General features: G+C 41.7%; 2 protein-coding genes across 3 annotated transcripts; one reads left to right on the top strand and one right to left on the bottom strand.

The window, feature by feature from the left end:
• Positions 1-2: 2 nt before the first annotated feature.
• LOC119723032 (single-strand selective monofunctional uracil DNA glycosylase-like) lies at positions 3-2851 on the top strand. Of its 2 annotated transcripts, none has more exons than XM_038193509.1 (3): positions 3-140; positions 1217-1666; positions 2028-2851. In XM_038193509.1, exons 2-3 carry the CDS (start codon positions 1247-1249, stop codon positions 2556-2558), a joined length of 951 nt encoding a protein of 316 aa, XP_038049437.1. In that variant the 5' UTR covers positions 3-140; positions 1217-1246; the 3' UTR covers positions 2559-2851. The 2 variants fall into 2 exon arrangements, with proteins under 2 accessions (XP_038049437.1, XP_038049439.1); XM_038193511.1 differs by lacking the exon at positions 3-140 and adding an exon at positions 312-456.
• A 944-nt stretch (positions 2852-3795) lies between these two features.
• Positions 3796-12165, bottom strand: LOC119723030 (IQ calmodulin-binding motif-containing protein 1-like). Its single transcript, XM_038193507.1, has 12 exons — positions 11967-12165; positions 11097-11259; positions 10054-10280; positions 9788-9887; positions 9221-9391; positions 8560-8668; positions 7887-7996; positions 7356-7498; positions 6060-6208; positions 5427-5558; positions 4866-5022; positions 3796-4208 (listed from the first exon to the last, which is right to left on the bottom strand). Exons 1-12 carry the CDS (start codon positions 12070-12072, stop codon positions 4012-4014), a joined length of 1764 nt encoding a protein of 587 aa, XP_038049435.1. The 5' UTR covers positions 12073-12165; the 3' UTR covers positions 3796-4011.
• Between the last annotated feature and the right edge of the window lie 23 nt (positions 12166-12188).

Genomic DNA, 12188 nt, shown 5'->3' with positions numbered 1-12188 from the left:
GTAAAAATGACGCGCTAGGTTTTTTTTTACTTCCGGGTGGAAAACGTAACGGGCGCCATCAACGTTGAAAAAACACGTGTTGTTTATGGACAGGAGGTAGCAGCAGCAGACGACGCTAAGTTTTTCTCCCGAATAATTTGGTAATTATGAACGAAAAACAATGAATGCAGTATATACGGCCACTAAGATATTTTCTTATGGGATATTTTCTTATGGGAATTTGCAATGGGATACAAAACGTCTATGGCTCAAAGTTAAACCAATGAAGAGAAATAACAATAAAATTTGTATTAAAAATGAAGGGTTTTTGTTGTAGCTTGTCTGTTGTCATTCATTGTCAACCATTATTTATGGAGGGAAATCATGAGCTTATCAGTTTTGTACTTTAGACCCCTGCCTTGTGCCTTAGCTTTGTCCAAGTAGTAAGTTGCAATGATGTACCAGCACAGTTCCACTGTAAGTGTAAATAATACATACATACATACATGTAGTTGTATTAAAAACTGTTGTTATTTTTATTTTTATCACCAATCAGTTTTGTTTTGTCGTTTGAAAAAAATATAATATAGGTCTATTGAGTATTGTTGCAGCAATATATCTAATGTTAAATTAAGTTGACCTAAAGTTAAAAATGGTGAATGGTGCGCAGTGACAATAATCCAGTTATTTTTATGGTCCTTTTTCGTTCTACCACCAGTTTATGCACTTCAAAGTCACACACAAAAAATGACACATTGCAAATTTAGGCCAAATAAAAAAAAACATGTTTTGCGGCCTGCCTTTTTGAGAAAAAAAAGAAGCGAGAGGCCCTTTTTTTTTCTCTTCAAAAGGCAGCCCCTCTGGGCTATATTTCAAGAGATGGCAGCCATTATTTTTAAATGGCCGTCATTGGACTCAGAAAATGACATACCAGCTTTATATGGGCTAGATGCAACAGACAAGGAGGCCAAAATGATGTCACTGTTTAAAATTTATCGTTTTTTTCTGTAAAAAGAAGAAAAAAAAGAGGTGGCCTTCAAAAAGGAAGTGGGCGAGGACACTAAACATGTTTTTTTTTTTCATTTGGCCTCATTAATAATTGGACGTGTCAAAATGAAACTGTTATTGTTGGCGCTATATTTGCTTTGCTAATGTTTTTAGTTTTGTAATAATTGCGTCAACCTTAAAAAGTGCTGTCATATTTACCTTATTTTCTCCTCGATTTATTCACCTCCAGAAGATCAGCTGAGAGTACGTACTAATTACGATGCCTCGGAAAAGGGCTGCAGCTCCAGACCAAAGTGCTAAACCAAAAAAAGTTCCTAAAAGCAAGCAACAAGATGGAGCAGACGAACCGAGTGACGCAAGTCTGAAACAAGATGTCGTCAACGCGACAGGTGATGCAGCAGCAGCAGCTGCAAGTGCTGCAGCAGGCAACAGCACAGCAGCAGCAGCAGTGCCAACATCATCAGGCGGCATCGCCGACCGCTTCTTGTCGGAACTGGTGGCGCCGTTCAACAGGGACGTGGCGGGCATGAAGTTCGGAAAGCCCGTGGAGTACGTGTACAATCCCCTGGAGTACGCTAGCGAGCCCCACGAGGACTTCATAAGGAAATACTGCAACTCGACGAAGGAGGTCTTGTTCCTTGGGATGAACCCTGGCCCGTTTGGCATGGCACAGAATGGGGTGATTGTTTTTCTTATCTGTAACTATTACCTCGTCTGAAAATTGGCTCTCAAATCTTTCTATTGAGAGTACAAAACCTACTCAGTAAACCCTCGAGTCACTGTAGCAGGTGCTAGTGGGTTAAAGGAATGGACTGGGGCATGAAAGAACCAGTTCAACACTTTTCTGTGTCCAAAGAAATATCTGGTACATGTACTTGGTCTATATTTCCATACATTTTCTCCATAGTCATTGATTGGTTGATCCTTTTAGAAGACAGGAATATAGCACAGACATAGCCTATTGCTAAGCCAAGGCTAAGCTTTAGTTTGGGTAAATGGCATAAGGTTTTTGAAACTCATTTGTTCCCCTTTATTACAAGGTTCCTTTCGGAGAGAGGGATTCTGTCAACGACTTCCTTGGCATCAAGGGAAACGTGGGCAAGCCTCCCAAGGAGCACCCCAAGAGACAGATAGTGGGCCTGAGCTGCGACCGCAAAGAAGTCAGCGGCAGCCGCTTCTGGGGTCTCTGGAAGTCCCTCTGCAAGACCCCCGAGGCCTTCTTCCGTCACGCCTTCGTCTACAACCACTGCAGTCTGGTCTTTATGTCCGAGACGGGGAAAAACATCACGCCACCGGGCATGCTGGTCGGAGCGCGTAAGCAGATCGTGGAGCTCTGCGACACGTTTATCTGCAAGATGATCCAGCTCCTCGAAGTCAAGGTGGTGGTGGGCATCGGGAAGTTTGCCGAAGAGAGAGCCAAAAAGGCTTTAGCTGCAGGGGGAGTGGAAGGGGTACGGGTGGTAACCATCATGCACCCATCTCCCATCAACCCTGCTGCCAATAAAGGGTGGGATGAAGCCGTCATCAAACAACTCACCCAGTTGGATCTACTGAAATACTTTAAAGAATAATGCACCTTCTCAGGGCAAAGTTCAAGGTCCACTAGATTTGTCGTGAGGTCACACAAAATGGTCCAAGGTGGACAGTGTTGGACATTCAACTGAATCAGAAATATAGATGCCATTCCAAAATTTGAAAGCATTGAAACTATTAGGGGTAAAATTGATCTTTGAATTTCGGGCAACGCCCAGTCATTTAAACAATTAAACTCTGTTATTTAAAGATTTTTTTTATGACATTTTTACCCTTGTAGAATTTAATATAGTTTTATTTACAATAAAACAACTGTATGAAACAACAGAAACATACATGTAGTTGCTTTTGTGTTTTAATTTTGTGTCATTGTTGATACAGAAGTAACAGTATATTTCTCTGTAGTTTCAAGTTGCAGACAAAAAGTTCACTTCTTAAATGACTTTATACAATTGTGCATATGTACAAATATCAGTTGGACGGAAATGGAATGTTGACAATTTCTAAATTGACAATATGAAAGAAATTTTTTGCCCAAATACCATTTGCTATACATGCTTCAGCTAGCAACACTCGATCCAATATATATATTGCACTCAAGCCGTTTCAAAAAAATGAATAAAATGCAAGACGAACACAGTTTAAATGTAAACTACTTTCATACACAATTATACGTTGATGCTTACCTCTCAAGAAATCAACCTTAGCAGTAAACATGCGTTAAAGCATATAAGATCATTTGCATTTATCCCAAAAGTAACGTACCGAATTATCAAAAAGCTAACTCCCATTAAAGATCGTACTGGTAAACACCATGTGAAATAATTTTGTCTGGCTTGCTGTCATTCAAAGGAAATCAAGACATGTAGGCTTTTTCTAGTGATCAGTCACTTGACTGATTTTGGAAATAAAGAGTGCTATTGACAAAATCGTGCACAAAAGGTTGTGCATGGTTTTCCACAGTTTCTGCAAAAAGTGTAATGTCCACTGACGTTACACTTTTTGAAACTTCCACAGGTTAGGTTTTGAACAATCCTCCTTGGATTTTGAGTGGTGTTATTATTGGAATTGAACAATATGCATGAAAAGCAAATGATCCTATATGTCTTTAATGTTAAATCTTACAAGGCATTAACCCCTTAAGGACAGGGTGTAATGGGGACATTCCTCCACACATAGAGCAAGTGGCTCGCATGACTGCACAGCCTTTGTGTGGTAGCGGGACTGCACAAAAGCAGCAGCTGTGGAACTACCCACTAGCTGTGTGCCACGGCATACCACAGCTGGCAACTGCATTCCAATGAGGATTAGCGGCCGTGGCCATGACCGCTTCCCGTCCTTAAGGGGTTAACGCTCAGTTATATTTCAGTACTCCCTGATTTTGAGTTTAGGTTTCATCAAGGCACTTGGCTGAAGGCAGTAAGTGGAACAAACAGAAATGGAGTCCATAAAATTTGGCCCCAGAATTTGTTTGTTTACTCATTGTCATCATCATAAGATGTTGGAGTCATAGTCTTGCTCAGCTTCTTCATCGGTTCTCTCTCCGGCATTCAGTTTCTTCCACCACGGCTGACGCAGCATCAACATCTGCTCCTTGTGATTGGCCAAAGCTTTGGCGGCGATCGGGGCCGAGTGACTGGTGAACTTGTGCATGTCGCGATCCGTCAGGTCACACAGCTTGGGAGCATCTAGGAAGATCAGATGTGAACAAGTTGACACTTGTTTCTGATAGCTATTACAGTAGTAAAAAGCTTTATGGGTTCTGGTATTAACAGATGTTAACCAGGGTTCCCAGCACTTTTTGAAAACAAAATTCCCCGAGTTTTTCTCGATATTTCCCAGAGAAATTTCCAAAATTCACTGACAAATATTTTCACTTTAACAAATCTAAGAGGTGGTTAGCAGTACATGTAGCAAAACCAATTGTTATTGTCCGGAAAGCTGTGTGTAATATTCACAATGCTTAAACACTAAAAGCCGACTACAGGTAGTCAGTCAGTCAATGGACACACCTTGGACACATGGCACAAGACGCACATACGCCAAACTGGCGAAAACCTTTTCCTTCTGGGTCACTGTCACATTCCCTGAGTTTTCCCTGATTTTTGGTGTTTTTCTCCCAAATTCCCTGAGTGTTCCCTGACTAGAAGAATGGAAACTCATTTTCAAGGTTTTCCCTGATTTCCAGAATGACTGGGAGCCCTGGTTAGTGTGTGACCACTCGCAAGAACTGGACACATCCATCCGCTGACTGCTTCAAGCAAGTATGGCGCGAAGCTGTCAACCCCCCCCCCCCCCATTCAAATTTATCTTGCCACACCCTTGCTTTTTCTACCCCTTCTTACCGCTGAGCAGATCAGCATCTGTCTCCAGCGATGCCAGGAGTGCCTCCCTCCTCTGGTAGTTCTTACGGTGAGCCATGCGGACGCTGAGGTAGCGTCCCAACATCTCCTGGGCTTCGTCGTGTAGCTCCTGCTGCAGCTGTCGGCTCAGCTGCTTGGGCTGATGACAGGGACCACACAAAACAAGTGAAAGATAGTTTCATTTGAGAGGGCATGGGCTCCGTGCACAAATACCCCCTCAACGGTCAGGAAGGAAGAGTTGGGAGAGACTACTGAGAGAAACATTCAAATGCATTGCCGACGACGCCCGACGCTCACTCAAAGACGCTATGAGTTTGTGCACATTCAGAAAAAAAATATAAGCTGTGCATATCCAGCGCTTTAAGCACACAAACCATTATGCGCATGCAACGAGTCCCGTCCACTGGGCCCTCGAAAGTGGTCAAAAAGCGCCCTCTCTTGTTCACGCATGGAGGCCATAATGATCAGGCAATTTCTGAAATTTCTGAACAGTTTTCAACCAATTAAATTTCACAGCATAACAAAATTCTTTGATGTTCTTACCGGGTGTGCCTCTCTATGTTGATCAATAGTTCTCTGCAGGTCAACTCTCCTCTCGTCCGTCAGGCCAGGGGGAGGCCGGAATAACAACGGTTCCCTTTTCTTCTCTTCCAGTCTCTTCAGGAATCTACGAACCTAACCCCACAAAACAGAACAGGTAGAATCACAAGCATCCAAAGATAAACAAAATTATTGATTCATTAAAAACAGTATTAAATTAGACATAAGGGATGTGGTCGAGTCCATCACAAGTCCAGTCACAACTAAACCACAAGTCCTCTCAGGAGGAACAGTGGATGAACAATAACAAGGGAATGCCATTGTCAAACCTCATCTGAATAGCTTGTGATTCAAATTGGAACTGGAGGACTTGACTAGACTACATTTCAGTCAGACAAAATGGGCATATTCAAAACCCCGTTCTCAAGTGACCCGTGAACAGTGTGAATCAGGTTGCCCAATTCAAATGCCCAAGTGCATGAGGAGTGGAGTTGGGCGAAAACTCAAGATGGCAGCAGCCACATTAAAATGCAAAATGAAAAACCTCTCCATTGGTAGTGTCGGTACACAAAACATTTACCAAACCATTTACCAAACTGATTTCAAGTCTGACCAAGCACACGAATGGCAGCTTACAACTCTCTGAATGGTGATGGCTGCCCTGACTTGCTTGGCCGTGGCCTGACGTAGACCCAGCTTACGTCTCTCAATGATCCCCCTCCAGCGAGCTTGTAACTTGACGGCTGCTGCAATCTGAGACATCTGCAAATACGCATCCACTTTCCCTGCAAAGGAAGGAGTATCAAATTTAAGTGGCAACTTGATTTGGGGATTAGACTGTCAATTTTAAAAAAAAGGACTGAAAAGTGGATGAAAGGTCTGAAAGATCTGTCAGATTCAAAAGGCCTGATTTCAGAGAAAAGTCTACAAAATCTCATGCCTGGTGATTACAATTGGGGCCCCATTTCTTTGCCATGATAGTACCACAATTGCAACTGTCAAAGGTGCGGCGTCTTAGAAGGCACTCTTTCAGGAACACAGAGGATGAGCTTACAAGACCGACAGCTAGTCATGAAAACTATTACACTGGCTACTTACAGATTATACTGTGTTACTTAAGTTCCATTTTTTTTTTTAGATATATTTTATACTGATCAAGATTCTATGAGTAACAATAATCTTTCTTTTTTTCCAGATAAAATGTGATAGATGGTGGATAAACTTTTAGCAGGGTAGAACAACTTTATCTGGATTAAAATTTGTTTACCAGGGTTACTTGCACTCACACAATCCCTCATGGTGAACTCTTAAAATGAAATTCCATGACTTTTAGATGACGTTTCCAGGACGAAATTAGGGCTTTCCATGACGAATTCCTATGCTGTTTGACATCTATGATCTTAGAAGCATATTTTACAATAAACTGGCCAGTCATCACACTGAAAATAAAGGTCTACGCAGTGTGCATTACCATCAATAAATGGACTCCATCCTCCCCCCCCCCCCCCCCCCAGCCATCTGTTCCTCCCATTTTTTTCATGTTAAACTTAAATGTCACCCAAAACATATATTTCCTGTCACTGTCTTCCTTAGTACAGGCATGCAACTGGGAATTTAGAAAAACGAGGAAACTCCAAACCACACAAGACTTTGTACTGCATTTTTCAATTTGTAATGGCACTCATGAGAAGTAAAAAAAACAAGGAAATCAGCAGATCCGAGGAAAAGTTGCATGCCTGTTCCTAGCATTTCATGGACCTACAAAGCTCTGAACACCACAACAACTATAGAAACAAAAATAATGCAACTAGAACGCAGAAAGCCAAATATTACGCATCACTATGTAACAAGTGTCCCTCCCACACAGCTCTCACAAGCATTCACAAAGCACTATCTACTATCTACTATGCACAGAGCCCATATCCCTCATACCTGGTGCCATAGCAGTGATCATATCCAGCTGTTTCTGTCTGGTCTGTCGGATAGCTTGCCTCCTCGACACCAGCAGCTGATGCTGCAGCTCCCTCCTTTCTCGTTCCTTCTCGGCATGCAAGTCACGCTGTACTTGCTTCTCTCTGGAGATGGGAAATTGTAATTAATTGAAATGTGTTGTGTAAAGCAGTGGGGACAATAACAATCTAATGTTTTGGGGAACAATCCAGGCATTGTACACAAGGTACAGTCAACTCTCGTTAATACAAACACTGTTAATACAAACTTGTTGTAGCAAACATGAAGCCTTGGTCCTGACTGTGCATTTATGTGTACAATGAATGGGACCGTCACTCCACTTAATACAAAATTCTGATATAGCAAACATTTTGGCTAGGTCCGGCTGAGTTTGTATTAACGAGAGTCATTCTATATTGGGTCCTCTTGTTTTCCCTGTCCCTGTTACATGTGACATCTATAATGTTATAATTCCTCCTGTTTGGTCATGCAGGGTAGCATTCGTTTTTTTACCTGAAGCTCTTCTGTAGTCTGGTGAATGCTTTGTTGGCTTTCTTCAATTGCCTTCGAGTCTGGAATCCTTTCCATACTGCCTGGATGGTCTTGGCTGCTCGATGTAGTCTCTGCATTGTACAAGGTAAAGACACGTACCATGAATACTCCACAGGGTTAATACAGTGTACATTTTTGTAGAGTTTCTGGTACAAATCTGGTACACTGACTTGCTCAGAATGCTTGGCACATTTTAACTTTGAATTCTCCAGACCAAAGACATTGTTGCTAATCACATGATTCGGGGCAAGCTCTTGCATAGTTACGCAAGAGACACTCAGCACCAATACATTGTTCACAATGGGTGAGAATGGCACAAAGACACCAGACCATGCCGGAGCTGGGGGTTGCTAGCGTAAGGCTTGCCCCGAATCATGTGATATAGTAACAGTCTCTTTGGTCGAGAGAATGCAAAGTTAAAACCTGCAAAGCATTGGATTAAGACAGCATTCCAGATTTTATTCAAATTTAACTTGCAAATGGCTTATTGAGGCGCTTTACATTGCTATTAGTGCATGGGCATAAGTTACTTATCAAATCAACCACGAGCCGACCAAGGGTTCTCAATCGACCTCGTTCCTGTCCGTAGGCCCTATCGAAGTGGAATGTATTGGCATTTGACCAATGACCTGACCTGCATCTCTGCCTGCTGGGTTGACCCCGCATCCAGTAATCCCAGAAGCTTCTTCAAGTCTCGGCCGAAGCCCTTACCAGTCCACCGGCTCAAAAGTGGCCTCAGTCCTCTGTGAGATGCAAGTGCGATGGAATGCTTAATGAACCACAGACACACATTTTTTAAAGGCATATAGGATCATTTGCATCTATCCCCAAAGTAACCTAGCGAATTATTATTATTAATTGTTTGGTTTTAAGGATCTTACTGGTCTGTTTTGCTGTCATTTAGAAGAAATGTAGATGATTTCCAACATCAGTCAATTGACTGATTTTTTTAAACAAAGAGTGTTATAGACAAAATCGTGTTTTGTGATCAAAAGGATGTGCATGGTTTTTCACTGTTTTCTCAAAAAGAGTAGTATCCACTGAGCTGAAACTTGAACAGGTAAGCTTTTCAACCTTCTACTTTGGATTTTGAGTGGTGTTATTATTGGAAACGAACAAAATGCATAAAAAGCAAATGATCATATATGCCTTTTAGGCAAGTAATTGGGCCCTAATATTTTTGCAGGAAATCTGAGGTACACAAGAAAGTACACGGCCCCAATATGTTATCCGCAATTTTATCAAAGAGAAATCCTGTAATTGCAGGACCTATATAACCCCGCTATTCATCTTACTTGTATCGTGTGTAGAGCAGTCTGATGAGCTGTTGGTGGACATCGGCAATGTTGACCAGAGCCCTGGTAGCTGCCGCACCGACCTCTGCATCATTAAACGCTGACAGCTTGTAGATGACCTCATCCAGTAGACTGTGGACCACCTTCTCATCTAGTGTCTGTAGGACCATTCTGGGAGAAGAGAAACAAGACAATTAGCAAAATAACATCCAAGTTGGACCTGCATCAAACCCCGACTGAATAAAAAGGAGAATTTCCATGACACTTGAAAAAAAATGCCGTGCCTGATGTGCCACTGAAAATCGTGATTTCTTATTTGGATGTGTATGGAAATCAGTCTTACCCAAATAAGTTAAACTTAAGAAAAGGTAAACTGTGGATAGTGGTTTTTGATTTATGGACGTGAAATGTGAAATGTACCGTTCCACACTGTACTGTAGTGCACGCTACAGTGTACTGTAGTGTACACCACATACATATTCATTTTAATTCCCCTATAGATCCAAACAGAAAAATCCAGCCCTTAACTTTATATATAGCTGGCATGAGAACTATCGGCAGACTTACGGGTTGACTCGGACCGCGTTCTGAAACAATCCAAGAATGACGATGGCAGTCTCCTTGTCATCTGTGATCAACATCTGAAGCAGGTAATTGGATCTCAGCACTGAAAAAATAACAAATTGCTTAGTTGTGGATAATTACTTACAAATTTTGAATTAGTTGCTGCCTGGCAATATTTTGGGTAGATCTGTGCATTAAAATAAAACATACAAGGGTTGAGAGGAGGGAGAAATACCTCTACTACAGCACTACCTAATATGCATTCCTACCGTGCATAGTGAGGAAAACATGGCCACTGATGAGCCACTGTAAGGCCTCGATGACCTCCTTGAAGTCTTTGATTAAGTCGTCTTTCAAGGTCAGCGTCTTCTCCGGGATCTTCATGTAGCGGAACTGGATGTTGCGGGCTAAGATGAGAAGACGTTCCGATGCCTCCGGGAGGAAGATGGCATTGTACTCGTAGGTGTCCGTGGGTTCCAGGCCAACTGCGCAATGCCTGGGGGGGGGGGGAAAATGAGGGGTTTTATCAATTTTTGTAAAATCTATCTCAGACTGGCATTCCTGAGGTGCACCATTATCCATACCTGTCAAATTATTCTTAATATCTAAAATATTATGAAAAGTTCAACACTTGAAACATAGAAGCGACTATGTTGTACAGTCAACTGATGCAGTGGCTTGGGATGACTTAAAACAAAAAGTTAATAGAGTTGCCCTATCTGAAAATCACATCTGTTAGGGTCAAATTGGATTACTCTACTATATTTGGTCATTCTTTGTGAAACTGCTACAACTGCTCATTTAGTTTGAACTATCAACTCGATGTGTTCTCCACAAATATGGACTTCTGGTTCCTGAGATGTGAAGTGCAGGTAAAAAGAAATAAAAAAGTTTTTAAAAAATAGTACAGCATGAAAACTTAAGCGTTGACATAAAATTTGAGGAAGGTGGTTTGCCCCTTAACAATGGCCTGTGCACAAGTCTGCAAGGTCATTTGTTAAGAGTAGAACCATTCTTGAGAGAAGCCACCCAAACATCTCACTTTCACTTCCAGAAGTCAAAATTCACATCTTGAGTCTTCACAATAAGAGAGGTCTGCAGCAAATGTCTGGCAGTCAAAAGAACTTGTATAAAACACTCTCACTGTGGACAGGTCTTTATTCCTTTAAAATATGAATGAGAAAAACACTCAGTACAGGTACTTTCATTGTCCCTGAAATTACATGACAAAAGCCTGTCCAAAGTAAGGACACTCTGTGCATATTCTCTATTTTCGAGAAGTAAAAGGTTTGAATTCACAGCTCCAACTCACGCTAGGATCTTGGCCAGGGATGCAGCCGTGTTCCACTTTCCCTGGATGAGAGAAAAGTCTTGCCTCAGCGCAAGAAGGACACTCTGCAGAAGGTCAAAGTTCCAGATGTCTTTCTTGACTTTGGAAGCTCTCTGAGAACTGGGGATGACACTGTCCAAAATGTCTTGGGGGGGGGGGTTACAAAGAAAATTATACAATTTGAATATTATCGTTGCTGTGCGTGCAATATGGTTTTCACTTTTGGTGCAATGTGGGATAAACCACTCGGTGCTAGCAAAGCGTACGCGACATTTGGGGGCAGTGCAATAATGTGTTTCACGGTAATATGCGCCATTTTGTTCACGGGGGAAAAAAGAACATCCGTTGCGAGACGCGGGTGTATTTTGGAATGACCTTGTGAGCGCAAAAGTTTTCCATTGACGATACGTACACAGCAACGCATGTAAAATTGCCCAGCGGGCAAGATGGCGCATATTACCATGAAACGCCTTATTGTAAATGTTAATGCTCGCGGTAAAAATAGGTTACAAACCAAATAAAACTTAAAAGACTGTGCCAAAAAAATGACAGTTTTTAATAATCCTAACGCCACTTATGTACACAGTCTAAGGCACTGTAAAAAAAAAAAAAAATTAAAAAAAGTCGTGAAAGCATTCAGGCTTCATTGAAATTGTTTACTTTAATACCTGACCATCTTAATTCTTATTCAAAACGTTATACAAGGTGGAAAAAGTGGAACCAGGATACTGCATTCTACCCCAAACTTTTACAGCAAAAGAAATATTTGGCAAGATTTGGATATGAATTTGTGATGACTATATATCCAAGATCCAAAAACTGGACTCCGCCCACGGAGCTAGACATTTTCACCTTGGATTGCAAGAAGCAAAATTGGAACATTTTTATCTGAAGTTTCTGTGACTTGGTGAGCAAGATCCTCCACCCGTCTATCTTCTAGAGTATCCGCTCCGCTCATTTTCTTTAAATGATAATGTAAGTCGAACACCAAATCATTGGAATTGAGTAGATCAACTCTGTTCCTTGCTCTATTTTTGCTCAGAGGAAGAAGCTCGGCCTTGAATTGCGAGCCAG

Source organism: Patiria miniata, unplaced genomic scaffold (genome assembly GCF_015706575.1).
Source record: "Patiria miniata isolate m_02_andy unplaced genomic scaffold, ASM1570657v1 HiC_scaffold_16, whole genome shotgun sequence".
In the NCBI taxonomy this organism is placed as follows: Eukaryota; Metazoa; Echinodermata; class Asteroidea; order Valvatida; family Asterinidae; genus Patiria; species Patiria miniata.
The sequence above is the reverse complement of the archived record's forward strand: the minus strand, read 5'-3'. Positions and strand labels throughout refer to the sequence as shown.

Excerpts from the sequence above, each read along its gene's own strand:
- LOC119723030 (XM_038193507.1), bottom strand. The coding sequence starts at position 12,072 with ATGAGCGGAGCGGATACTCTAGAAGATAGACGGGTGGAGGATCTTGCT. Across the intron at positions 9,888-10,053 it reads TGTTTTCCTCACTATGCACG|TGCTGAGATCCAATTACCTG; the intron begins GTAGGAATGCAT and ends TTATTTTTTCAG. Across the intron at positions 4,209-4,865 it reads AGATGCTGATCTGCTCAGCG|ATGCTCCCAAGCTGTGTGAC; the intron begins GTAAGAAGGGGT and ends TGATCTTCCTAG.
- LOC119723032 (XM_038193509.1), top strand. The coding sequence starts at position 1,247 with ATGCCTCGGAAAAGGGCTGCAGCTCCAGACCAAAGTGCTAAACCAAAA. Across the intron at positions 1,667-2,027 it reads TTGGCATGGCACAGAATGGG|GTTCCTTTCGGAGAGAGGGA; the intron begins GTGATTGTTTTT and ends CTTTATTACAAG.